General features: G+C 41.8%; 1 protein-coding gene across 12 annotated transcripts in view; it reads right to left on the reverse strand.

Moving 5' to 3' along the window:
- The window catches only part of TLE4 (TLE family member 4, transcriptional corepressor), a 160,202-nt gene that overhangs the window by 61,682 nt on the left and 71,184 nt on the right, over positions 1–27,336 (reverse strand). For 6 of the 12 annotated variants that reach the window (XM_040449282.1, XM_040449294.1, XM_040449286.1 and 3 more), the window contains 2 exons: positions 9,759–9,963; positions 8,480–8,496 (listed from right to left, as the gene is read on the reverse strand). In XM_040449282.1, the coding sequence (XP_040305216.1) occupies positions 8,480–8,496; positions 9,759–9,963 (222 nt within the window). The remainder of the gene's footprint in view (positions 1–8,479; positions 8,497–9,758; positions 9,964–27,336) is intronic. The other 6 variants (XM_040449287.1, XM_040449291.1, XM_040449283.1 and 3 more) reach the window with 1 other exon arrangement.

A 27,336-nucleotide genomic window follows, 5' to 3' on the forward strand; every position in this document is an offset into this window, starting at 1 on the left:
AACATTAGCATTTCCAATTTTATTTTGTTGTTCAAAAGGCCAAATGTCGCTCAAGAAAACAGAAGTTTAAAGAAAGATAAATGAAGAGACTACTCAAAAATCTCTAGAATTAAAATGACCATAGGAAAGAGTAAATCAAAACGAGGCGTCATTACATTGCCTACTAGCTTCTCTCATTGGGTGGCATCGCTAAACCTGTTTACCTTCCCCCTCCCCTCTCCTCTTCCCCTTAAAAATCTGAATACTCAGCAACTTGGAAAGCACCAATTTTGAAAGACAAATTCAAGAATCCTTAGGGTGTGATACAATTAAATAATGAGTCCATTTCCATGAAAAAGAATTCCCCTCGCTCGACCCTATCACCGTCTTAAAAAAGCTCACTTACAACAATAATGCTTAAGACATTTTAACTTCCACCTCACTGCAATTCAGTACGGGGGGCGAGGGGTGTGAAGGAAAGGAAAGTGTAAGCTTTTCTTGAACATTCAGAGGTTGAGGAGGGGATGGAATATTAAACAGCGAGGGAAGAAAGGTAGATGACGCAGGGGTGGGTTTCGTGCAAGGGCATGCTGTTGTTTGCAGCCTGCTGCTGAAGCTGCACGACTACGGGAGGCACTGGACCCGGGGGTGGGGGGGACCGTGTTTATCCACCACCTTCAGCCATCGCAAAGAAACAGGAATCTAACTAACTTACGGGACTAGTGCTGGGAGCCGGACATGCTTTCTAAAGCATACAGAAACAACTGGATTGGTTCCGAGTAATGCATCTGATAAAGCTAAAGTAACGGTACTTTTGTTCACTTTTTAGATTCAAAGGAAAACAACGAAGCAGTTCAACACTAACATTTAAACTTCCGATCTGGCAGATCTAAGCAGCATTTATTGAGTCTCAAAATATGATTTTATTACTGTCATTTAATGACAAGCTTATTTAAAGGAATCTAAAATTCTTGCAGAAAGCGCTTCTCAGCCCTCAGCACCCTTCCTTTCTACTCTGTCACGACACCAGAATGGTGTTCAACCCTGCCCCAACGTGGCTGGCATGGCCATAATTAGATAAGACTCCTCTCTACACCTGACATTACAACCCTTAGTAGTGATGGCCCTCAGGCGTAGGGAGTCTTGAACTCCAGACACACATGAATTACTTTAAACCACCACAGAGTAAAATACGGGAGTTGGATACAAGTAAATACAATGATTTCCAGCAAAAATGATTCAACAAAGCCTGAGAGGCAAGAATGCACAGCCACCCTGAGTGGTTTTGTAATTTTGCCAGAGTAGGTTATGGGTGTTACTGTAAAACACAAAAAAGATGGTGAACAATTCTTTGGAATACTTTTTTTTTGCAAGAACTATCTACATTTGAAGAAACAAACACTTCTGAAATTCAAGGGCCAGTAAAATTAATCTCAGGCCCTTCCACAAAACTGAAATGTTAGATATTAACTTTTCAAGAGATGAAATGCATTCTAAGTAAGCAAATTAGACACGTTAAACATCAGGATGAAAATGTCTAATAACGAAGAGGGATGGTTCACGGAGATAAAGAAACCACCCTTGCCAAAAATCAGCTGGGGAAGAGCCCCCCCCCCCCCCGCCGGTAATTATTCCTTCTGCCTGGGTGATCCGGGGAGGAGGGCACAGCAAAGGAGCGGCACCTCTCCCCCAGTCACATCATTAATCCATTTGTGCCTGCCACCTGAGGACCAGCTATGCCCTAAAGATATTTATTCATCCGTTCGACAAACAAACAATTACAACATATTTTCTGGAATTAGGGCACCTGTTACATTTCACACAGCTTACACGCCTGGAGGCAGGTATCAATTAATACTGAACAAATTACTGCATCATAAACCCACAGAACAAAAGTTCCCAGTTGTCCCTCGATAAGGTAACTACATAGTAAAATGCACATTAGAAACAGATACTTCTACAAAGAACAGAAAAGCAACAATGATACTCAAACATTTCATTACAAATTACCATCTTATTTTGGAAAACTGAAGAGTTAAACATTAAATGCTTGAGAAGCCTACTTTAAAACACTAAACTATCCCCTAGGCACCCCACTCCCAAAATGAAATAAAACTGCCACTTGTATTTATTTGGCTAATGGTGTGGCCAACTTTATTAATGAAACATACCCTATGGTATGAGATTTTTATTGTAAAGTTCACTTGTAGGGCAGAATTAAATGACCTAAGAAAACATCTACATTCCAAATGCTTGAAAAAAATACCTAGCAGAATAGCTTTGCGATCCAGGGACCTGCCACTGTGACACAGCTTAACCTAGAGGGAGAGAGGATTCCTAGCAGGGTCAGGATTTTCCTAACTCTATTACAATTCCCTTCTTAACTAATCCTTGATGTGTCATCCTATACAGTTCCACAAAGAAGATTAAGATTTTTGCCCTCAAGGAGCTAAAAATTTAGTGGGAGAGAACTTTATTCTGTTGGAGCACAGGGCATCTAGGACACCACGCACAAGGAAACAGATGTACTTAACGTATTTTAAAAATCCTACTTAAAAACCTATTTTTGAAAGCCCATCTTGAGTCATATTTACGTTGGGAAAGTGGAGTTGGATTTCAAATACATCACAGTGTGTGTGTGAAGGTTAAAGGACACAAAGAGAATTCCATTTATCAACGATCAGCATCATTTGTAATACACCTTTGTGTATTAATAAACCTCATTAGATTGCTCATCGCCAACACGTACACGCAAACCAAGGGGTCATTCTTCTACCCATTCTCCCATCGTAAGAAAAAGACATTTCCCAGTACGATTCAGCAGAAAGTATTCTTGCCACCACCAGGAAGCACAAAGAGACATTTAGAATATGGACCATTCTACAGGAAGCCCAGGCCAGGTTCGTCAACCAGTCAGTGGCAGAGGGAAAATTTTAAAAGTGAAGGAAACACCTAGATTAAAAGAAACCTGAGGGTATTACAACAAAATGAAATTGATCCTATGTGGACCCCATTTCAAGCAAATAAATTATTGGAAATCATCAAAGAAGTTTGCTTGTAGGCTGGATATTAGAAGCTATCAAATAATTATTTTTACCGAGTGATTAAAGGCATTACGGTTACCAAAAACATGTCCATTATTTAAAGACATGTGTTCACTTTACACACTGAAGTACATAAAGGCAAAGGCATGCTATCTGGGATTTGCTTTAACATACTTCAGCAAAGGAGGAATAGATTAAAATGTGGCTGTAAATTGACAGCTCTTATACCTCCATGTTAAGTATATGGAGGATCTTTGCACTATTATCTCTATTTCTAAGTTTTTCAAATTTTTACTAGCAAAAAAGAAGGCAGAGTCACCCCAAAAGCTTCTTTTTTGAGGATGGCACTGCCTATGTGACCTTGGACAAGGCCTTAGCACCTCCTCACGTCTGAAAGACGAGCATATGCCAGCCTCCCACCTTCGCCGCTGAAATCTAAACTGAGCTGCACGTGCAGCAGTGGGACTGAGTAAGAATCCACCGTATTTTCCCCTAGGTTAGAGCGGATAAGCTGCAGTGTCCGAGTTACAGCCCTTATATAGATACATCCTTTTCTCAGAGTACTGATGCCTGAGGGGAAAAGAGGAGACAATGCAAGCTCCAGTAGAGTTTGGTTTAGGGCTGGTGTTTTGTTTATACCGTCTCCCTAGTGTTTTATAGATTTCATCTACTCCTCTTTTTAATCTAGTCTCCTATCACTTTATGCCTTTGTCTTTCTATAACATGTCCTTCTAAAGTCTACAGTAATGAAAGATGGGAATCAATCCCATCAAGCTTTCTCCCACATGGTAAAATGCTAAACATTCCCATCTTAAACAGGTGCATGGGGGGGGGGGCAGCGTTAAAAACAAAACTGACTGGGCCATTGGGTTATCCCCTCTCGCACTGGTCCCCCTTTCTTCTTTCCCAAGTGGCTTCTTCTCCACTTTCCCCCACACGAGACATGCCAAAGGGTTAAACGTATAAAAGGCACACTTTTTTCAGACTGATACTCCTTTGAGACAGGAAAAAAAACCCATCATCAAATCATACAGGTCACACAAGATCCTGGAACAGAACCTTAACCATTAAGTCTTGGTGTACCAAGTAAAGTGGCAAACAGAAGTAATCATTCTGTTAATTCAAGCTAAAAGCCCACTTTCACCTGTAACACCCAACTAATGAGGTAAAAGTGCTTTCTTGGCCTGAATCATACACTTCAATTTTTATATAAAAACAGTCTTAGTCTAATTCTCCACTGACAAACCTTTACTGCCAACAGGAAAGAATTGGAAGCAAGAAGAAAAGCAACGTATGATGTTTTAATCATCTACATAGAATAAACACCAAAATATAGCAGAGGCAGAATACACAAGCATTGGCTTAGATAGGACTAATGAGCAGACCATTCCGAAAACCGTGAAACAAACAAACAAAAAGAATTCACGTAGGAAATGGAGGGAAAACACAGTATATGCACTCACAGAAAAGCATTTTGGTTGAAAAATAACTACATGTAAGTTGAGAAAAATAAAGTGCACCACCCATACTTATGCTAGCAAGACTTACAAAAATTGTAAGTGCCATATTGGCGGACTGTGTGGAAACATAAACACGGCATTTTAAGATGGTATGCTGCTTCTGGAGATTAATCTGGCAGTGTACAAGTCACTAAAGATGATCATACTCTCAAGATGAGCATGGCATTTTGGGGAAAACAATCCAATGAAAATAGTAAGATAAAACCACCACCACTTTGGAGGAAACAAATATACTTGTGCTATATTTTACCAAAAAACATGGCAAATCCTTCACAGGTCTGACTCGAGGAGGTTACTGCATTTGGGATACATAATATATATTAAAAGGACTAATGAAATCACAAAGTTTGCACAATACCAATTTGAGAGGGGCCATGGAGTTTACCAATAGTTGGTGAGAGTGAATTTCGCTATTTTTCTATTTCTATTTAAGCTGGTCTTGATTTGGGTATCTGTCATTTGCGAGACGGTAGCAGAGTTGTATAGACATTTGGGGGTAATAAGACTAATTGCTCAACCTCAAATTCCTACCAAGTTTTGGGTAACTTGGCCTTCATACCTCTGATTCATCATCCTCACCATCAGCCGCTCAGATAAAAATGGGAGAGTGATGTGAGGAGCCTAATGATTTCTCTTCATGAACTGGTGCCACCAGCAACTGGGCAGCTCCTGGCAGGATACGGGAATGCCACTTTGGAGCCAACCAACTTTTACCCCTTTACCCTCAGGAGGCACGGGCAGTGCGAGGTTCCACCACACTAGAGAATGTTCCCTTGGTTTCGCTTATGATGCTTCAAGGCATGAGAGAAATGGTACCGTATGTGCCGGAAGATGGTGAGAAAGCCCCCGGTCAGGAGAGAGAAGTGGGAGCCCCACTGTGGGAGCTTCTTGGAGAGCTAAATTTGGGCCTTCCAACCTACCCCTAAGGAGAAGAGTGGATCACGGTCTGTGTTTCTGGGACCCAGGCTTGGGCATACGGAGTTACAGAGAGCCAAATGAAAAGCAGGTGCCCTGGACCCTCGCGTCAACAGCCCTACAATACACCCCATTCTGGTTTCTTGTCACCAAATAAACCGATTCTTGGGCTTCTACAGTGCTTTCTCATTTAGGTCCATATTTACCTTCTTCACCCTTGTTGAAAAACTTCAGATACAGATCTGTAAATAAAAGGCTTAGGAATGAACTTGGCTACTGGAGCTATAGAAAACAAGATCAATAAAGCCAATAGCATAGGTTTAGTGGCCACAGAACCTCCAAGAAGAGAAAGGAAAAGGAAGAAAAAGGCCCAACACTTTCACAAGTGAATTTTTCTCATTTTACTCGACATCTAAAAAGGTAAGGCACCTTAATTATCTGAATCTTTACAGGAAGTTTAAATTACATTTTATGAGCTATTCTGAAATCTGCCCTGTTTAATAATCTGTAACGTCAAGAAAACATTTTAAAGTGTCTCTCACAATTAAACCCATCCACAACCTTGTATAAATCAAAATTTTGCTACCATATCAAAATGTTACACTGGGGCTGTATAACATTGCCCACATCCTCATTACATGCAACACTAATTACTACCAGCAGATTCAGAATTTTCTGCACATTAGAGGCTTTTAGAGGAGCTATAAAAAATTTCAGGCACCATTAATTTAAATTTGTATTGAAATTTCCTTTTGACAGATGGCCAAAAATTACTTATTATTTAGAGCACCAGAGCTGCCTGTTTGCACATTAGAAGAGGAAAGGGAAAAATTAAAAGCAAGAAGGAAATTTATGTCACGTTCATTACCTGTTAAATGTTAAGGAGCATTATCCTGCATGAATAAATTATTTCATACAAGCCTGACTCCAGCTGCAGGCAACTGGCACGCTCCGGCTGATAAAAAACCATCTCGAGTCACACAGCAGACAATCATAAAAAGCCCCTCTTAACCAGGAGCCACTTAAGGGAGGATGAGGACGATCAATGGAACAAGCAACTAACTTTCCCTGAGCATCACAGAACACATTGCCGAAAAACAGCAAACTTGTTTCACCTTGCAAAGCCACAGCACAACCCCAAAGCTGACACAACTTCCAATTTGAGAATGCTAACCGACAAGAAACATCTATTTATAGCTACCATTCCATAATAAATCAAGGAAAATCATCCACTTCTATTTGCTTTTTGTTTTCCCCCTGGCTGCTGGCTATATAGACACTCACTCCCAGACTCATCCTGAATGATTATAGATGATTTCAAAATACACCCTACTCTGGCACAAGGAAATATAAAATGTAATTGACGCAAAAGTGTGCACTGGAGTATAAATATTTTCATAGTCTTCTGAGAGTGGGGCAGGACAGGAGCTTTTGTTTAGTTCACTGGCCTGCCTGGAGGTATGTATTTATCATAAGAAGGCAGGGAGTGTTTATATGCCTGGCCTCAGAATAACTAGACAGGCTTTCCAAGGGCTGCTATCAGCTAATGCTGGTGGATGCATTTACTCACTACTTCTAAGTACACGTGTGTGGAACACTTACCACACTCAGATTAAAACTGCTCTTTTAAAAAAACCTACATATTGATATGCATATTCTACAACAAAATACACAACTGTAAAAGCGTAAGTAAATAATTCAGTGTGTGCAGTTTCAATTGTAAATGTTGACATTTCTATGGGTGTACAGATGCCCTTTCAAATTACAAAGACTCTTGAAGGGCAAAATAGATACACTTAATTTTTATTTTCCATTATGTAAGGGTTTTGGAAAAAAGGACAAGGAGTCAAGAGGCGTTCAAAGGGAGAGCACATGTGGTTTCAGGGGAAGATTTTAGTCTTCATAAACATAACTTCATTAAAAACTACAAGAGACAGAACTGCTTATAATCCACAACAATCAACTGTCGCAAAATGTAAGGAAAAGAACTGACAGCATCTGTGCATTGGCCGATGCTTGAGAACTATGCTTTCCTTCTAATCTGTACAAAATACAATACATATTACATATATAAATATGCGTAACACACGGGCATATTTACACCGTGCCTGGCTCAAAAGTGATCGAACGATTTTCATATTTTCCTCATGTCCTGCCGTGGTGGCCTGTTTTTCTTGTTTGCTTACTATATAAATTCAGGCATCCTGAGTACATCCCATTCTGGGGTTACACAACCACATCCAAATTATTAGGCCCCCAATACTTTTCCTCTTTCCCTACAACTTGTCTATAAAGAGATATAGAGGCAGATAAGAGAGATGCAAAACTTAAGGAGAATACCTTATTATACCAGGAAACAAGATGTTATTCAATGGGGTCATACCTTTTAGATCTAAACAAAAATTTTTAAGTTTATTTATTTATTTTGAGAGAGAAAGAGAAAGAGGGAGAGAGAGAGAGAATCCCAAGCAGGCTCCACGCTCAGAGCAGAGTCCAAACGGGGCTCGATCCCACAACGCTGGGATCGTGACAGGAGCCAAAATTAAGAATTGGACGCTTAACCGACTGAGCTACTTCAGGTGCCCCGAAGAAAAACGCTTTAAAACAAATGTTTTGTTAAGGAGTTTTGTAGGATGGAATTGTTTTCTAAAATGAGACTAAGGTACATTTCTTATCAATCAATTTATTTACTCTTCATTATTATTTATCTTACAGCCAAAGCCTAAGTGAAAAGAAGTAGTTATTCTTTGTCACACAGCAAGACATAATAAAATGAGCACTGCAAGCCAGAACTTCTGTAGGACAATCTTGGTCTATAAATCAGATTGTGACAGAAAAGTAAGACTGAGATTTTCAAAAACCTCCCACACACAACTGAAAACAGTCAAAAAATGCAGCTGACCACTGTTTGGTAAAGCCCACCACATCATTCTGTACATTTCGAAGACTCCATTTCTAGATTTATTCAAATCATTTAGAGACCTAGTAAGCCATTCCTTAATCTGTGGGTTTGAGTCCTACCTTGATGGAGTCTCTGTCTACAGGCAAAACGGCAGCAACACAGGTGGTGGGAAGAAGGGAAAAGAAAAGTACCAGTTAGTTTACATAAGATCATCCATTTATCAAACTTGATCTCTGCTAAATAATAAACGGCACAGATGGCAACTTTGCATTCAAGTTCATTATTAATGCCATTCGACCAGATCCACACGCAAAGTGCCAATCTACCTTTGACACAATTTCAGAGGCCAAAGCTGGATACTCAGATTATTTATACTCCTTATTGACTTGTCCACTTACAAAGATGTTTATAGTCATGCTTCAGCTCTGCATCACAGCATTTAGGTAACTGGATGACAACATTACAGTGTTTCCAACATCAGAGATGGGAAATTTATGTTTAGGTGATAAAAATCATTTACCCAAGATTGTAATTCATGGTAATGACACTGAAAGAGGAGTAGATATGAAGTTTTAATTACAACCACACCCTTCTAACGAATGAACCACCCTTGTGCTAACTAAATTCCCACAAAGGAATGCTGGGAGAAATCTCGTTTGCTTTTCTGCCATTGACTAATAAAAATTATCGGTAAGCACCATACAAACAGACGGTCACATCAAAATATCTCATATACTTTAACGGAGGGAAGAAACCAATCTAGAAGGAGCACAACTGTCCTTTAAATCAATTATTTGCATAAACAATTGTGCTGTTCTTCTAGGAAGAGATGAGTTCATTTCATGCTTCCAGACAGCCTGTGTGAGAGAGGTAGTTAAATCAACAGATTTAATTTGGGCTGCACTTTCTCAAGTACTAAGACTACTAAAATTGTTTTCTCACCTGCAAGATTTTTATCGCACCAGATAGGCTGATCTGATTTATAAATAATAATTGGCTCTGTTAAATTATCAAGTAGTTTCTATCAGTAAGTCTTTTCCCAAAACAGAGGAGGTCAAAATGAGCTGTTAATGCCACTCACTATTTCAAACATGGAGCACTGTGGGACTTCATTACTGATCTAGACTTGGGGAACACAGGAGGTAGCACGGGGTCAAAGGCAGTAACCAGGAAACAGGAGCCCTTGCCTTTGGGGACTGCATTAACTCTTGCTAACCGCTAGGGTATCATTTGGAAAAAGACTGCTTCCAATCATTAATTTCCCTTCTAGCAGAAATCCTTTGTCGAGTCAGTCACTGGTAAAGTTAAATCCAGAGCCAGAATGCACAATGGTATCCAGAACCCACCCTCAGTGGCAGGCAGGTAACAGCAGATTGACATCTTGAGGTAATCACTCACCTCTTTGGTGATCATTGTCATGGTGCTTCTTCTCATCTTTAATTGGAAGGTGGGACTGGCCTCCCAGGGCACTGGAGAGGGCCAGGAGGCCAGCACTGCTCCCAATGGGAGGAATGGCTGGGGGCTGAAGGCCGGAAGGGTGTGGGGTCAGAGGCACCGGCAGACCATGTCCATGTGACAAATGCTGGGCCTGGAGTTGTTGCTGCTGTGAGAAATGAGACACAGATATTGAACTTGTTCCCCACCTCCACGTCCCCCCCCCCCCCCCCGCCAAAAGAAAAGAGGTGCAAACAGATCATGGAAAACCCAGCACCCATGAAGGAAAGGTTCCTTTTTTGTATACCTATTTTTTAGAAGGGGAGGGAGGGAGATGTATAATGGAGAAATGCCCTTAGATTTGGGGGTTTTGCACTTCACTGTGAAGAACTTAATTCTCACTGAAATTAGCTAAGTAACTTTTAATAGCCGAAAGTCAGATTTCTTCAAAATGTTCATATTTTGTTCTCCAAAATATAAGGCCTTGCTATCATACATTTCTAATCAAAACATATACGTGACTGTTAGAGCAGTTATGGTGAACCAAAAAAAAAGCTGAAAATTGAGAAAATTAGCGTTAAACAGTTCTCCCAGAACCACTGCACAGCATGCAGCAAGAGTTAATTTGAAAGAGAAAACCTGAATTAACAACCCAGAAAAGGAAACTGGTTGCAGCCACCGTTTTAAGCCCTTTAAGTGTCCTCAGTGGTACTTGAGCAAATTACTAAAGAAAATCTAATGTAGCAAGGCCTGGGTCCTCCTGTAGGCTTGCTCAATAATGCTGAAATAATTGGGCACTCTGTGCACGTTTAGTGATGCTCGAATGGAAAGCTAGAGGCCTGCCCTTGTACTCTTCTCTAGCGGCCGCCTCTGTGTTGTGACAGGTTTATCTGAGGGGGACTGTGATGCATGCACCAGTAACTGTGCTGACAAGAGTTTAAAGTCATTTTTACCAGCACACTGGCAACACATGGAGAAAGCCCTCGAGAGGCTGGAATGGGAGTGCTTGACCTCAGCAGAGGCCACATCAAGCTCAGCTACAGGAACTGCTCTGGGCAGGCCTTGCTGCCTCCCAGGAGTGGGGAGGAGGAGGGGGAGGTGACAGGAGGGCGTGAAGTTAAACATGTCCCTCAACAGGAACCCCCTTCCACTGGAGACCCTGCTTAACAGTGCTGGAGGAGAACAAGTGCTGAGAAATTCTCAGACTAACTTCTGTAGTGATTACATTTTAATTAATGCCTCTAAATAAATCACTTGTCAGGTCTATCCTATGACAGCCAAAGAGGCTTCTATAATCTTTCCAAGTAGGACTGCACAAAATAGCTTTTAAAAAAATATGTGGGGCGGTGTATGCTGCTGCCCTTCGCTGGCAAAAAGGATCCTGAAATGCTTTTTTTAAAGTGTGTATGTGGGGCGCCTGGGTGGCTCAGTCAGGAAGGCATCCGACTTTGGCTCAGGTCATGATCTTGCAGTTCACGAGTTCGAGCCCCACGTCGGGCTCTGTGCTGCCAGCTCAGAGCCTGGAGCCTGCTTCGGATTCTGTGTCTCCCTCTCTCTGCCCCTCCTCTGCTTGTGCTCTGCCTCTGTCTCTCTCTCAAATAAATAGATACTAAAAAATTAAAATTATGTATATTTATATATAAAAAAATATTTCAATGAAAAAAGTATTTTTTTCTCCTCCCCAAGTGACTTTTATTTCCTTCCTCTTCCCCTCTACGTGTCTTCCTGTGTCTGACCATAAAAGTCAAAGTATAGCACTAATTAGCTCTTTTCTCCAATTGACCCACAACTATTTTCTGGCTACATGCAGTTAAGATACAATCAATAAAGTAATGACACTTTCAAAGCAACTTTACGTGTATAAAACAGAAAAACCGGAGCAGCATTCCAGACTTTCCACCAACTCACACCCACCCTGTGGTCTTGCAAAGCACGAAATGTCTGGACAGTTCAAAGTAATGTATTTTTTCATGTGAGTAGCCAAAATCATGTTCATGACTCTTTATGTACTGTCACTTAGTTGTGACCAAAAAGTATGAGCACACCATCATATGTCCTAGATGTGCAGGAAATAATGTCTATGATGAAAGCAAGGCCTTTAGGTAAATACATGGCAAATTTATTTCAAAACCTCATTCCACTGAAATAACCACACAATGCTCCAATTCCCTTTCTCCTCTAAATCGCCTAATACTTCGTGGGTATGGGTCAGGCGTGTAGCCACTTTCTGCCTCAGATCAGAGTTCAATTGGCAAGCATTTATGAAGAGCCTGCAAATGTGCCTCTCTTCTCACCTTCCCTCGACTCTGAACTCTGGGAGTCTACATCCGACTCAAACCCTAGCTCACTGCAGGCACCCAGACTCAGAATATCTGGGCAACTTCAAAATATGTCTATTTCATTAGACAAAAAAAAAAAAAAAAAAAAAAAAAGCAAAGAAAAAAGCCCTCAGTCAAAAACAAACCTTCAAAGGTGCAGGTGTTTCACTGTTATTTTCTTCTTGCAGGACAAAATAGAAACACTATCATCCTCATGTTTCCAGTCAACCAGGAACTTTTCAAAGGCAGAAAACACAGCCCTAGAGGCTGGTGCACAATATGCACTCACTATTCTACCTCAAAGCAGCTCTGATACCACCTGATCCTCCCTCCTCCATGTCCACCTGCGAGGAAGGAGGGGCCCTTTTCCCTTCCAAGGCTGAGACCCTTCCCCACCTCCCCAGGCCATCAGGTTGTGGTCGGCCCCTCTTCCCTTCCATTGCTGTCGAATTCTCCAGCTCCCTCCCCTACTCCTGCTCTCTCACCGATCTTGTCCTTCTGCTAGCAAGCCGGGTACCAGCATCCCTAGCATTTGGTTTAAGATGAACTGCCCGGTGAAGCTGAAAGAACCCGAGGTAGCGCTTTTTCAGGAGGGAAAAAAACACTATATTTTAATCACTTTTTGTGGCCTCCATTGCCCCTAACACAGTGCCCTGCACATAACTGGCACTTGATAAATGTTTGTTAAATTTAATTAAAATAACCTTCTTTTGCCCCCTTCGGCTGCTGGCCTGTATAGATATATCCTTGATTTTGCACAGCCAAACTTCTCTCAAAACTAGTGTAAATTTGCTCTCTCCACTTCTCAGCAACCCCCTCCTGTACACACATACACACACGCCCTCTTCCTCCTTAACCCCTATAATTTGGATTCCAGGCCCACCCTTCTCATACAACTGACCACCTAGATAGCAATTATTTCAGGATTTTACAATTTTCTTTCTCTCTGACACACATGCAGCCACAGACCACACGCCCTCCTTGCTGAAACCTTCCTTTACCTGCTTCAGGAATACTGTAATGACCCCACGGCCTCTCTTCACCTCTCTCAATGCTCAGCCGTTAGATTTCCTTTTCAGCTTTTTCTTTTCCTGCTCACTAAAGAGAACAGTCCGCAACTGTCTGCTCCTCTCCCATACTCTGGTAGCCCAGGTCTAACTTCTTGCCAGACAACTCTACCTGACAGTCCAATATTCCCGGAAAATAAAAATGTTCAACACAAACGCCCTAGGTAACTTCCGCTGGCTCAAGTTCATCAACCACCATCGATTTGTTTTTCTTCTGTGCGCCTATATCCATTATCACCAAATCCTATCAATTCTCAAATAATTCCTTAAATTTCTACCACCACCATGCCCGGCAGACCCTTATCATACTTTGATGACATCAAGCCTCCATTAGCTCACTTGAATTCATCCTGCATCACCACTGGCATGTTCTTCCCCTCAATTCCTGTCATCTCCCATCTCTTAAAACCACCTCACCCTGATTTCACCAAGTTTTAGTCAGTCACCCATCCCAGCTCACCTCCTGTTTCACTTGTTCTTCAAGGGCCTCTCAAACGTTCCGTGTCTACTATCTCACAAGACTCCCTGCATCATTCACTGCGTGGGCTGCCTCGTAAAGGTACTGTCATTCACCTTTTTATGGCTAAGAAGACCTTGGGCTTGCCAGCGAGACTGAGAAGTTCTGCAGAGAAGAGACCAGCCTCAAGCCTCTGTACCCTTGGCACCTAAACTCACCCCTGTTGAGTCACAGGACCATACATTTAAAGCTTTGGATAATTAGATTTCCACTACATACGAAAAGAGTTCCTACATACCTTTGACCTGGCTTCCGTTAAAGTTGATAACTTACATAACCACAGAAATGATCAAAACTAAAAACTTAACGCAGTAGTACTACGTTACTATTAAGTAATTCCCATGGTACTACTGTTACTATCACGGACTTGGTTCAGATTGCTCTGGTTTTCCCACTAAATGCCATCGTTGTGTCCTAGGATGTGACATTGTACTGAGAAGTTGTGACTTTTCACATGTCAGCATACCAAAATTACAAAGCCCTTTCAAAGATCCTAAAAATGGCAACATTCAAATTACAGTCACGTTGTTGACTAGAATATGCCTGGAGAGTAGGAGAGAAAAAAAAGAATGAGAAGGGGCTACCAGGAACCCATTTCACAAGTCATCCACTAGCCACACAAAATACCAAACAAAAAAGCACACTCAGTAGGGTACCCTGTAGAAAGGTGTGATTTTAAGCAAGTGTTTAAAATACAAAATTTTAAGACAAAAAGGAGATTAAATAAGTCACCCAAAGATATACGACAAAAATGTAAGACATATGCAGAAATAATACGGTACGTTTGAAAATGTTTGCATCGATGAATAGACCACTTTCTGTATTAAGCGGTCACGTTTAGGTTTCTTTCTGAGTTCACACTTAGAAACTACCCTACAAGGAAGTGGAGTGGCAGTGCACACTGACACGAGTCAATAAAACAAACATACAAGACACCGTCTTCTTTAAATAAAAGCACTGACTCACCAACCAACCAACCGAACCACACCCTTTCCTCGATTAAAAATAAAATGGCTTCAATCTGTCAAATTTCGAATAACATTCAAGAATTCAATACAAAAAAGAATCTCTTGTCAAGTCTTCTCATCAACAGAGGAAAACTCAAAGCAGATTCCCAGGAAGAGGCCTCAGGTTTCACTGGATATTATTCCAGATCTGAGAGTTGCATAACCTAATGGCCCGCCCTACAACCTGAGCAAAGCTTGCTGATGGGGAATCCATGGCGTCCTCTGTCCTCTGATCTCTGCCCCATCCATGTTAATTACAGAGCAATTAACCTGCAAAGGTTTACTACTTTATCCTACAGTCATGCTAAGAAACGTAAAACTTCCTTATTAAAGACAGAATGAAAAGAAATGTATGTAGAGTACATAGTTCAACATTGACCTGTCGCTAAAATAATTTAAGATAAATCACCATTCTAATTACAAACAGAAGTTGAAAAATAACGACTTGTAAGATAAAAAACAGTCAAAAATCAAAGAGAAGGGCATAGACTATAGTACCAATTAAACATTAAAAGAAAATATACTCTGTGTAACCATTAACTGAGAAAAACGTACGGAGAAAGATACATATCTTGGAAAAATTCCTCTCATAGAGCTCTCTAGACTGTTACTATCTTTAAGTTGCTTATTTAAAAGGGGGGGGGGGGGTGGCGGAGAGGAAAAAAACAAACAAACCCAAAACACTCTTATCTCAACCACAATACAAAATAAAAATCCTCCCCCCACTTTCCCTTGATGGGCCATTGAAGAGAACAAACGTTAAAATGGAGTGAACTTTAAACTTAGACAAGTAAGCATTCCATTAAGATAATTAATTTAATTTTGAAAAATAGTCAGTAATTACTTCTGAAAATATACAGCAATGAGGTGGTAGACACAGCCTCAATTCCGTTAATAGCTTTTTACTGGAGTTTCTGTAACAAAGAATTATTTCCCTGCAGTTTCAAGTTTGGAACGAAGGGTAGAAAGGGACTTGCGAGGGAATCAAGTTCACAGGAAATGTCTTTTGAAATGTTGTCCTACTGCAAAAAAGGAGTTATTTTAATCAAATGACACCAGCTGCGGGAGCACCTGGTGCCAGGGCCTGACAGGCCAGTGAGCAGGTAAGTCAGAGCCTCCGTGCAACACAGATCCCTGGCAGTCCTGGACAGCTCCAACTGGACACCAGACAGTTTTCTTATCCACCACCCCGGCGGCAATGAGCGTACTTAGTGCCGTATCTTCATTTCTTTAAAAAAAGAAAAAAAAAAGTGCATGGCGAGCCCACTACAGAGCGTTAAGAAAGCTACCAAAATTAATGGGGAGTGACAACTGGGACAATGAGCCAACTAGGAGGTTTTGTTCGGCTGGCGAAAATTTGAGGCACGTAAAGCATTATAAAGAATAATAATTGTAATAGATTATAACACATCTTAAAAAACAAGTTTCCAGGAGTGGGGTCCTTGGCACCCGAAGAAAACAGGTGGGGCTGGGGGTCATTCTGGGGCCCAGGACTAGGGAACGGCTTCCAAATTCACAACATCCTTCCTCCGGCTGGCCAAGGTGTGCGCAACGGAGCAGGTGTGACGTGAGCCAACCAGGAGCCACTGTGCTGACAGAGAAGCAACGGGGGACCCAGTGACCTTGAGAGAAGCCTGGGAAGGGGAGGCAGCAGACTGAAATGGAGCGAGTCTAGGGAGGGGCCCAAGACTGGGCTGGTGTCTACATTCTGTGAACTGTGAAGACGCCCTTCTGTGAGGACACTGGCTTGGGGGCTGGGCTGAGTCTGGGAAAAGAGATCCGGAATGGCACTCAGGGATGTACCGCAACGAGGAGGCATCAGAGCCACCCAGCTGGGATCACTGCCATCTATGGAGGCAAGGGCCAGCCACTTAACATTTCTGAGCCTTAGTTTCTTCACGTAAAAAGTGGCAACAGTTTTAAAATCTATCCCCTGAGGGTGCTGGGAGAATTCTATGAGGTCATGCACATAAAACCTTTAGCACAGTGGTTGGCAAGTAATAAACACTCAATAAATGGTGACTGCTATCACTGGAAAAAGGTATCCAGAAGTCCACACACACACACACACACACACACACACACACACACACACGGTGGGGTGGGGGGATTCTTTTTTACAGAATATTAACTTACAAGGAGAAAGAATTTAAAATTTACCATTTTGCCACTCCAAATGTGTTAACAGCATCAACAGAGGCTAAAGCCAATGGGTAAAAAATTGTTGGGGGGCCCAGTGATTCAAGTGTTAAGCATCAGCCCACATATTACTGAGCTTCCCCAATAAAGTGATACAACTGTAAATATACAAGAGCACCTAGGTAGTATTTTTACTAAAATACTTAACCTGAATCTAAACATGAGGAAACAATCAGACAAATCCAGATTATGAGACATGCCATTAAGACTGGTCTAGAATCTTCCAAAATGTCAAAGTCACAAAGTAAATGGTTCAGGGACTGCTGTACCTTAGAGAAGATGGTAACAAAGACAGCTGTGAGTATTGAGTCATAGACTGGGGGGAAACTGCTAGGAAGAAAATGTGCTACCACAGACGTTTTGTGGATGACTGAGAATTAGGAATACAAACAATACACTAGATATATACAGACGTGTGAACTGTATCGCCCTTTTATAGGAAAATATCCTTGTTCATACAAGATGCACGCTGACGTATCATAAGGCAAACCGTCCTTGTGACGTTCGGCACACACAAAAAGGCAAAATGTTAACTACCGAGTCTACGCGATGAGTATACGGTGTTGACTTAACTATTCTTTCCACTTCCCTGTAGTTGTTGGGGTGGGGACAGTAAGATGTGCCCTTCTGGCCAAAAGATGGGGAGTTCTTGCTTCCAACAAGTATCTTTAGCAAAAGCTTGTAAGTGAATACGTGGAAAGAAGCAAGAATAAAAAGAACAAAAGAAAGAACTTTTCAGGTGGAGTTTATCTGTAACTGACTCCCAACGACTTAAAACATGAATGAGACTTACTGCAGTGGAAAGAACCTGCATTGAGAGCAACCCAAGGAAGATTATCACTGTGAGGAGGATGTTTCTCGCGGTCCCTGGGCTGGTCTTTAAGGGGAAGACACGTGTAACAAGCAAAGCAAGTAATCTTGTGACTCCTGTGCCAAGGACTGTATTGGATTACCTTGTAGTTTCACTCACAGACTGATAACGGCAAGAAAAGCAGGGGAAAAATCCCCCAAATCCGATTTATTATGTTAAATTTCCCATCTGAGATCCTGTCAGAATTTTTTCTGAATTGGTCCAAAGTTTACCAGGAAAGGTAATTCTAAGCAAATTAATAAGAGAAATATAATTTCCTGGAGACTTCTTTAAGCTTTTGAAAGAATTTTTTTTTAGAGATTTTTTAACGTATTATCTCAATGAAACCAATGATTCTATTTTGTGTTTTAGTCATTCAAGTCACCAAGCTAGGGTGTCTTGCTCAGAAGTTTTCTTTAGTTATTTCAGAGTCCTTTTAAAAAGTCAAGCTGTGTTTAAAAAGCGATACGCATTAGGTTCTTCAAGTAATCATGCAATTGACCTTCAAAAGTAGAATGAATCGCAGATGATACCGAGATGTGCTGCTCTCCAAGATCTTGACCAAAGCTCCAATGTGTGCTATTTACATGTGTACACACGTGTATGTGCAGGGAATATACACATAAACAAAAGAAAATTTTAACAAACAATATCAAATAGTATGTGTAGCTCACTGTAATATTTTCTGTTCTCTTCTACTTCTTAATAGAAAATGTTGACTATGGTTCACTGAATTGATTTCACTGCACACTCAGTCTGACTCACAATTCGAAAAACACTGAACCAGGTTCTGTGATATGTGTGATATTGTGATTATAATAAGAATTATATATTTGGTCTCTGTCCACTATTTCTGGCACAGAGAATCCTTGAGAGATTTCCTAAGCAAGGAGGCTGTAGCCAAGGTGTCTTTTGTTATGTTAATGAGGTGACTTTGGGAAACCACCTAAAGATGGACAGGGGTGGCTGCTAGGAGAACCAACCATGTGATCAGAAGATTAGAACTTTCAGCCTCACTCTCTGACCCCAGGGGAGAGGATGGGGCTACAGATGGAGTCGCATCACCAGGGGCCAATGGTCTAATCAATCATGACCAAGCCTCTGTAAAAAGTCAAAAGGATAGAGGTAGAGAAACTTCCCAGTTGACGAACACGTGGAGAGTTGGAGAGAATGTGCACTAGGAGAGGGCATGGAACCTCCACACGCTTTCCTCATACTTCGTCTTATGAATCTCTTCTATCTTTCTGTCCCTGAGTTATATCCTTTTATAATGCACGGGTAATCTGGTTAGGTAAAATGTTTCTCTGAGTTCTGTGAGCTGCTGCAACAAATTAACAGAACCCAAGAAGGGAACTGTCAGAAACACAGGTGACAACCTGGAGAGGGCAGTGGTGGAGGGAAGATGTCTTACAGGGCTGCGGCGGGAAGCTATGTCCAGGTAGACAGTGTCAGAAATGAGTTGAACTGCTGGAGAATCGCTTGGTGGAGTGGGAATCCTCCCACCCCACTGGAATGGGGTATAGAATTTTATAGGCCAACACCCACACATGTGAGGCCCAAGGTAAGTGTCAGTAGACTTTAGTGACCAAGGAAGAAAATGAAGTCTGGTGGGGAAGCCCAGTGAGCAGGGGAGAAGTAGGATAGAATGTAAATATGGGAATCAGATTATGGACAGAAAGGACTTCAGATTTTCACGTAAAATTAAGGAGAACTTGAGGCTGTGATGAGGTTTTTTTTTTGGTTTTGTTTTGTCTTTCAAATTGAACTTTTAGTTTTCCTTAATGAGCATAAGCTGGCTTGTAATCATTTGGTGGCTACATGTGCTGGCCAGTACCTTCTCTCAGTTTCTGGGCTTGGCTTTCCATTTTAAGATACCTTTTAATACACAGATGTTTTTAATTTTAACTGGGTAACATTATCAATCTTTTTTTCTTATGGTTTGAGCTTTCTGTGACCCATTAAGAAATACTTCTCTACCCCAAAATAAAGATTCTTCTTGTTTTTTTCCCGAAAGTCATCAAGTTCTGTCTCTAATAAGCTTTTTGGATCGACACTGCAAATGATAAGTGGATCCAAGTTCACTTCTTGTACAAGAATAACCAACTATCCCCCCTCAGTAATACTCACTAGTGGCCATCTTTCCCCTCATGGATCCGCGTGGCCCTCTGACGTATATGAATGGATCGATTTCTGAGTACTTTATTCCACTAGTCTAAAACAAAGACTAATCAGTATTGCGAGCCAGAGTATTAATAATTTGAAAATGTTAGAAGCGCAGAATGCTTCTGTGAGACTGTGAGAGTGGCCACAATGAAAGAAGAGAGACCAGCTGGGAGGGAATACAGGGATTCAGATCAAAAAGCAACAAGCGTTGCGGCAGTGTCAGCTGCCAGGAGTAGGAGTGAAGATAAGGTGAGGCAGCACTGCAAAGACACGGTTTTGGAAGGAGAAGGGTGCGAGGATAACTGACGGAATCCAGAATCCCTTGTTAACACCAGGCCCCCAGTAACTGGGTGGACGATTGGCCTGTTCACTCAGATGGGGCGGAAGTGACGAGGGGCGGGCCTACAGATACAATTTTACGATGTACTTTTTTCTTTTTTAATTACTTCATTTTCATAAAGCAATTCACAGGTTCATAGTTCATAAATTCATAAGTTCACAATTCATAAAGGTTCACAGAAGTTATAACTTCTTTAGATTAGAACAGTTTTGTGCATGAGGAAGACAAGCAGAATATAAAAAAAATTAAAAGTCATGCAAAATCCTACCAGCCAAATTATGGCTAATGTAATCCTGAGTCCATCTAGTATTTCTGTGAATGCATATATAAGCATTTTAAAACACAAAGAACACCATGCTATCTGGAAGTTTAAAGTTCTTCTTTTCCTATTTAGTGTGAATCAAACAACTTTTTCCCATATCCCTACTTACTGTTTTGACTGCATCACTCGTAATGGCCACATAGTATATGTCACTGCATAGCTATAGGAGAGTTCACTTCAGTGATCCTCATTTGTTTGGTTAAAATTTAGGTTGTTTTGGATTTTGATGTATATACGGAGTCGCCATGGTGTTACAATGCATCAGTTAGGACAGTTCCTCTGCAAGTCATGGGATACCCAAATCAAAGTGGTCTGAATAACAGAGGTTTTTATTTCTCACTTAACAAGTCCAGGGTTAGCTGGATCACCTGGCAATATCAAGGTTTTGAGTCAACATGTCTCTGGTTCTCACGGCCTCTCTCATATCCCATTTCCACACCAAGATGACTGCCAAAGCTCCAAGTGTTATCTCATCCTCACACAACCATGTTCAAATGCAGAAAGAGGGCAGTTTCTCTTTCTGGGTCCTTCTGTTAAGGAGAAAAAGATATCTCCTTATATCTCATTATATCTCACGGCTGAACTTGGACAGGGTCACTGGCCCACAGCTGGACAGAGCACCTAGATGGCGTAGCCTCCACAGCAGGAGGCAGGCTGAGCCTTCAAGAAACAACCAACAAAACCCGCCTTGACATCTATCTTTACTCACAGGCCGGTCTGTGCCTATTTGCTGAAAGAGACCCCAAACCACCCAGGTAGACAGCAGCTGAAACTTCTCCTTGCAACAGTTCTTTCTCCCAGATATTCGTTTGTACAGAGATACGTCTACAACCAAGAAACACCTGGGGTGAAAATACACGACTGCCACTTTGCTTCGGAGCCACAGCGGCACTGCCCCTGCTGGTCAGAGAAGATAATTCAGGTGCCTGTATGAACGTCACCTTTTCATAAACCCGCCAAGGGAAAAAGATGTATAAAAATCACAAGGGACATAGAACAGCTGTGGAGCTGCCTTAAGAAGGGTTCAAGAATGTAGCCTTTTGAGTTTTCCTTAAAAGGTTTGTAAGGGTCAGTGCTAACGCTTATTAGAGCAACACGATTATTTCAGTGTGGAGTATTACGATACCTCATGAAGCCTTTACCGTTCACAAGCAGAATGGACAAGATTTTCTCCAGATGGAGAAACGGAAGGAGAAAAAAAAGTACACGGTTTATCCTAAGACAATAAAAAATTTCAAAAATAGGACTCTCCCAAATATACTGGCAATCCCTATAGATTCTTACGTCCCTCCACCTGGCCCTCCTCTGCCAGTATCCCCTTCCTTCTTCACTCACCCACGGCTGCCTATAGTTCACTTAGCCTCACACATCTGCTTTCACTGGGTAACTGCTACCCCGATGCTTGGTTCATTACCCAAGATTAACATGATTTATCCATCTTTGGATAGACCCCTCCCATGAAATCAGGAGCACCGAAGAGGCAGGGACCGATTTTTAATCGTCACTGTGTCCCCGGAACTTGAAAGGGTGCTTCTATGAACAGGAAACAAATACAGTATTCTGAAGGAATATTTACTTGCCTGTATTTTTTTTAATAGGACTATATGAAGGGAGCTGCTAGCTCCAGTTAATGCCTCTTAATATAAACAATATTCCAAGCAGTCATTATCATTAACTGTCTGTTAAAGCTAAAATGTTAACGTGGCTAACTTATTTTCCATATCTGTGATGATATCAACAAAATGTAGCTTTGTTTTCTGTTGTTTTGTTTTTGTCTTTAAATTTGAGAGGAAAAAAAAACATGAGCGGGGGAGGGGGAGAAAAGAAGGCAGGGGGGTGCGGGGAGAGGGGGGGGGAGAGAGAGAGAGAGAGAGAGAGAATCCCAACTAGGCGCCGTGCTCAGTGTGAAGCCCGTCACAGGGCTCAATCCCATGAACTGTGAGATCGTGACCTGAACCAAATCAAGAGGCGGACGCTCAAGGGACTGAGACACCCAGGTGCCCCTTTTTGCTTGTTTTTTTAAACCATCAACAGTTCAAAAAAATTCCCCCACCCCCAGGGCAATATGAGAAACAAATCCAGTAGAAGCTAGCTCCTGCTCTCCAGGCTTCTGAACGATTGTCTAGCAATGTCTCCTTCTATGTCTCCTGCTACAGACAACTGCTTGGTAGCTGCATGCATTCCGCCAGGTATTTTCCTATTTCACATCAGGATTCTGCATGGCTCCACTCCCATTAAAACACAGGCTCACACATTTTTTGTGTCATGGGACCTTCTGGGAAAATAAGTCCAAAACTTCTCCTCTAGAAAATGTACACATATCCCATCCACCCACCCAGAACTGTGTCAAAATTTCAGGGAGCTAATGGACAGCCCATATCCAAGAAGATCCAAGGACCTGGTTTAAAATACCTGATTTGGCAGTGGTGTTTATAACAACTTTGATTCTTACGTGTGAGAGTACGTTACAAACAGAGAGGGAGAAACACCGGATGAGTCAGGAGTAGCCAAATAATCTCTGCAACTAATACACTTCGGACAACTTAGACTAACCAATTAGCATGTGCATCAGGCACACCCCATTTCCATTTCCCTCCCTGAGCTCCGGGCACTGAACACTGGACAACCCTATAGTGGATCCTGGGATAAAGAGACCATTGATCCTAGTGTACAAGAAAGAACACAGAGTTGAGGGACAAGGTCAGATGTGTGAGCTCTGAAGTTGGTCTAAGTTTGGAGCCCAGTCCCACCACTTCCTCTCCTGTGCGGCCTGTAGAAAACGACTTATCCCTTCAGAGCCTTGGTTTCACTTTTGGTAAAGCTGAGAGAGGGTAATACTATCTTCCGCATGGGGTTGATGTGAAGATTAAACAAAATAATCCATGTGAATCCTTAACGCAGTGTTAACCCAAGACAAATAAGAAACACTTGCTATGTTTTACTTATCTGTCTGGGGAAAAGAATATAAGCCTAGGGATGTAAATCTAGAGAAATAACTATGACTCAAAAGGCCTTCTAGTTTTAAAATAAAAAATCCAGTTACCAAAAAAAAGCTTAGAAACCATACCTTAGAAAACCAGATAGTGTTTTAGTGGCTATCTGCTCCACCCATGCAGCCTACAGGTGAGAAAACTGTTAAATGAAATTCCTAAGAGCAAATTACGAGTGACACTCAGGATTGTGTATTTTCTACCAGTCGGAGAGATAGGGGTCAAAACACAAAAACTGCTCAAAATGGAGTATTTGTTCACTTAACAAATATTTATTAACCAGATATTTATTAAACATAATAAACTGCTGCATGTTTAGTGAACAAATAGTTACTGAGTACTTACTGTGCAAATATTTATTGAACACGGTGAGCTACATTTGTTCTAGGCAACACGGCAAGAAAAGTGAACAAGATCTCACTTGCTAGTGAAGGGAGAGTGATGCATTCATGAACAAATAAACAGTAAATGCCGTGACAAAAATAGAACCGGCTAACGGGCCAGAAAATGAACTGGGTAAGAGCTACTACAGCCTGCTGGCCAGGGAAGGCCTTTTTCAGGAGATGTCTGAGCTAGGACCCTAAGGCGCACGAGGACGACCATGTCAGGACGTGGAGGGCAGGCCTTCTAGGGGGTAAAAGAGCTGATGCACAAACACTCAGTCACGAAGCAGCTGGGGTGACCCAGGGACAGACAAGGCCAACGTGGAAATGCGGGTGGAAGACAGTCAAATGAAGAGAATGAGCGCTATGTGAAGTCATAGAGGTGGGCGAAGAGTCAGCTCACACAGAGCTTTGTAGGCCACGGGAAAACACTTAGACTTCGTTCTAAGACAACCAGCAGCCCTCCCGGACACGTTTTAAGCAGGGGGCAGCACAGGATCCAAGCTGTATTTCCGAAGATCACTCCGGCTGCCGCAGGAAGAATGAAGTATAGGCAGACAGATATGCAAATGAGAAGCCCTACTAGCAGGAAGCTGCAGGAGTCTAGGAGAGGGATACTCGGGACCAGGGGAGGGCAGCGAGCGCGGTCATCCTTGACAGGACAGTCTGGAGGCAGAATAGACACCATTTTTGACAGGAGAGGTTTTTTAGTGAGCTTCGATTCTTTCCATTCTTCCCTCGGCCAGTCTCTAGGACACAGATAATAAAGACCTGAGTTCTGAGGGGTACTGGAAAGAGGGCAAACAAGAACAGCAAAGAACAGGCACAAAATGGAATGGCGAATATCAATAATGAAAGCTACAGACATCAAGACAGTATGTCATTGGTGAAAGAACAGACAGTTTAACAGAACTAAAAAGAGTCTAGAAGTGGACCCACGCAAATATAGTCAGTAGATCTTCTATAATGGTGCAATGGCAATTTGATGGAGAAAAGAGTTATTTTAACACATGTACTAGAACAACTGAATCAAATGTCCATCAGAAAGAAAGAAACAAACGAACTCGACCTATATCTCATACCATAAACAAAATTAACTCAAACTGGATCATAGGCCTAAACATGTAACTTCTAGAAGATAACCTAGAACATTTCTGTGGTCTTGGGTGAGACAAAGATTACTGAGAGACAACACCAAAAGTTAAGAGTCATGAAAAAAAAAATCATAAACCAGACTTCAGCAGTGTTAAAAATTTCTACTCTTCAAAAGATACTGTTAAAAAAGATGAAAGAATGATTGCAGATTGGGAGAAAATATTTGCAAAATATATAAAGGACGCATATCCAGAGAACTTTTTTAAACACTCTCACAGCTTACTACTGATAAAAACCCAGACTCAAGGAAAAAGTGTGGCAAGGTATCCTCAAGGAAGATACAGAGATGGCAAGTGAGCACCCAGGCCCTCAAACAGCAGTGGCGGTTACAGAGATGCATGAAAACATGAGGGCCACCATCACTTTTCAGAAATGGCTAACAGGCTCCAAAGCCTACAGTTCCTCGTGCTGCTCAAGAGGCAGAGCAAAAGTTCTCTCACATAATGTACTCGTGGGACTACAAGACTGCACGGTCACTCTGGAAAGCCCTAGTGCAGTTACTTAGAAAATACACGAACCGTGTAACTCCACAATCCCGCTTCTAGGGATTACCCAGAAGAGAGGAAAGCTTCTATTCACTTACAAAAACTTTAAAAAGTCAGTATGTTATTACTAATTGGGACCTTGTTCACAGTCACCAAAAACCACAGCTAACTGAACTGTCCTTCAAGGAGTAAATGGCTAAGCAAACTAGTCCACCGGTACACTAGAGTATCGTTGGGCCATGAGAAGGGAACTATGGACACGGCAAGCACACGGACCAACCTCCAACGCGTTATGCTACATGAAGACAAAAATGGAGAAGACCACATGGTGTACCTACATAATTCCATTGATAGGACATTCTCAAAAGGTTCGCTTTGAGGGAAAAAATATCATGGGCACGTGCCAAGGGCTGGGGTACGGAAAAGAACTGGCTATCCATACAGAACAAGGGAATTTGGGCAGCAGGGCAGTAGGGAAATATTCTCTATTTCAATAGTGGTGGTAGTTCCATGACTGTATTCGGCTGTCCGAACCCACAGAAGTGTATGTAAATTAGTGAAAAGATTTATCAATAATGATGTGGATTGCTAGATTCCTAATTCCAAACATAAACAATATAAACTTACAGATGTACGCAGCCTCATTTTTATTATGTTTTCTCCTATATTTCTCTTTATTCTGTTGTCCTTGGAAACTCAAGTGTCATTAAAATTAAAATGTGTACATTAAAAGTTGATTCTGTGTAGTAAAATGTAAAACCAGAAAGCTTACAACTACCAAAACCTTCTTAATAAGGGTGATTGATTCAAATGTAATTTGAGGACCATTTCAAAATACACTTCAGAAAACGTTTAACACTATCATTCAAAGAGAACATAAAATGTGCTCCTTTGATACGATGTGGTGAAGGTACTCAGCTATTTGCTGAATGAATGGGGGAGCAGATGTAACCATTAAATTATTCTCACCATTCAATAAAAGGTTCTAACCTTTAGAAGAACGCTTAAGTTCACAAATGCATTCTCAGGTAGAAGGTTCCGAAACGGAGTTCCTAGGGAGCTCTGAGGAGGACACAGAGCAATAGTCCTTTGAAGTCTAAGTCCTTAAGCCCTTGAGGTGCCTGTTTGGGGAGAGCCTGCCTCCTCTCCCCCCAGCTCTGAAGGCACAAGTTCTGGCTACACAGGAGTTGACGACACTGCGTGTAGGGTCGCTACCGGAAAGACGGAAAGACGTAAGAGAATCAGAAAAAGGGATGCAAAACAGCAAAACAAAACAAACCACCGGCCAATAAACAGGGAAACCCAAATGCAAGCTTGTAAGCCGCCTCCAGTGAAACCTGCTCTTCTGTGTAACACTTCCACCCACACCCTGGACCTCTGCACAGGCTCAGCCTGCTGCGCTCGGGTGTGCTGGGTGTGAATGAAACGCGGCCTCCCGGATCTGGGAAGCTCCACTTTCTCCTCAGTAGTGGAAGCACCAAGCCCACAGGCCTTAAGCTAAGTCACATGCACCCACTCAGACACATTCTGCAAATCTTGTCACACTTTGGCTGAGCTCTGCCTTGAGCGGTGGAAACACATATATTAACAGGAAGGATGGAGAGAGGGGCTCCTGCCTCAACAGAAAGAAAAAGAGTGGTAGCCCTTCTGGTTGCCAACAAGGAGAAAAAGGGAAAAAAAGGAAAGAAAGAAAAGAAAAGAAAAGAAAAGAAAAGAAAAGAAAAGAAAAGAAAAGAAAAGAAAAGA

This window comes from Herpailurus yagouaroundi, unplaced genomic scaffold, assembly GCF_014898765.1.
Source record: "Herpailurus yagouaroundi ecotype Mexico unplaced genomic scaffold, PumYag 199, whole genome shotgun sequence".
Classification (NCBI taxonomy): Eukaryota; Metazoa; Chordata; class Mammalia; order Carnivora; family Felidae; genus Herpailurus; species Herpailurus yagouaroundi.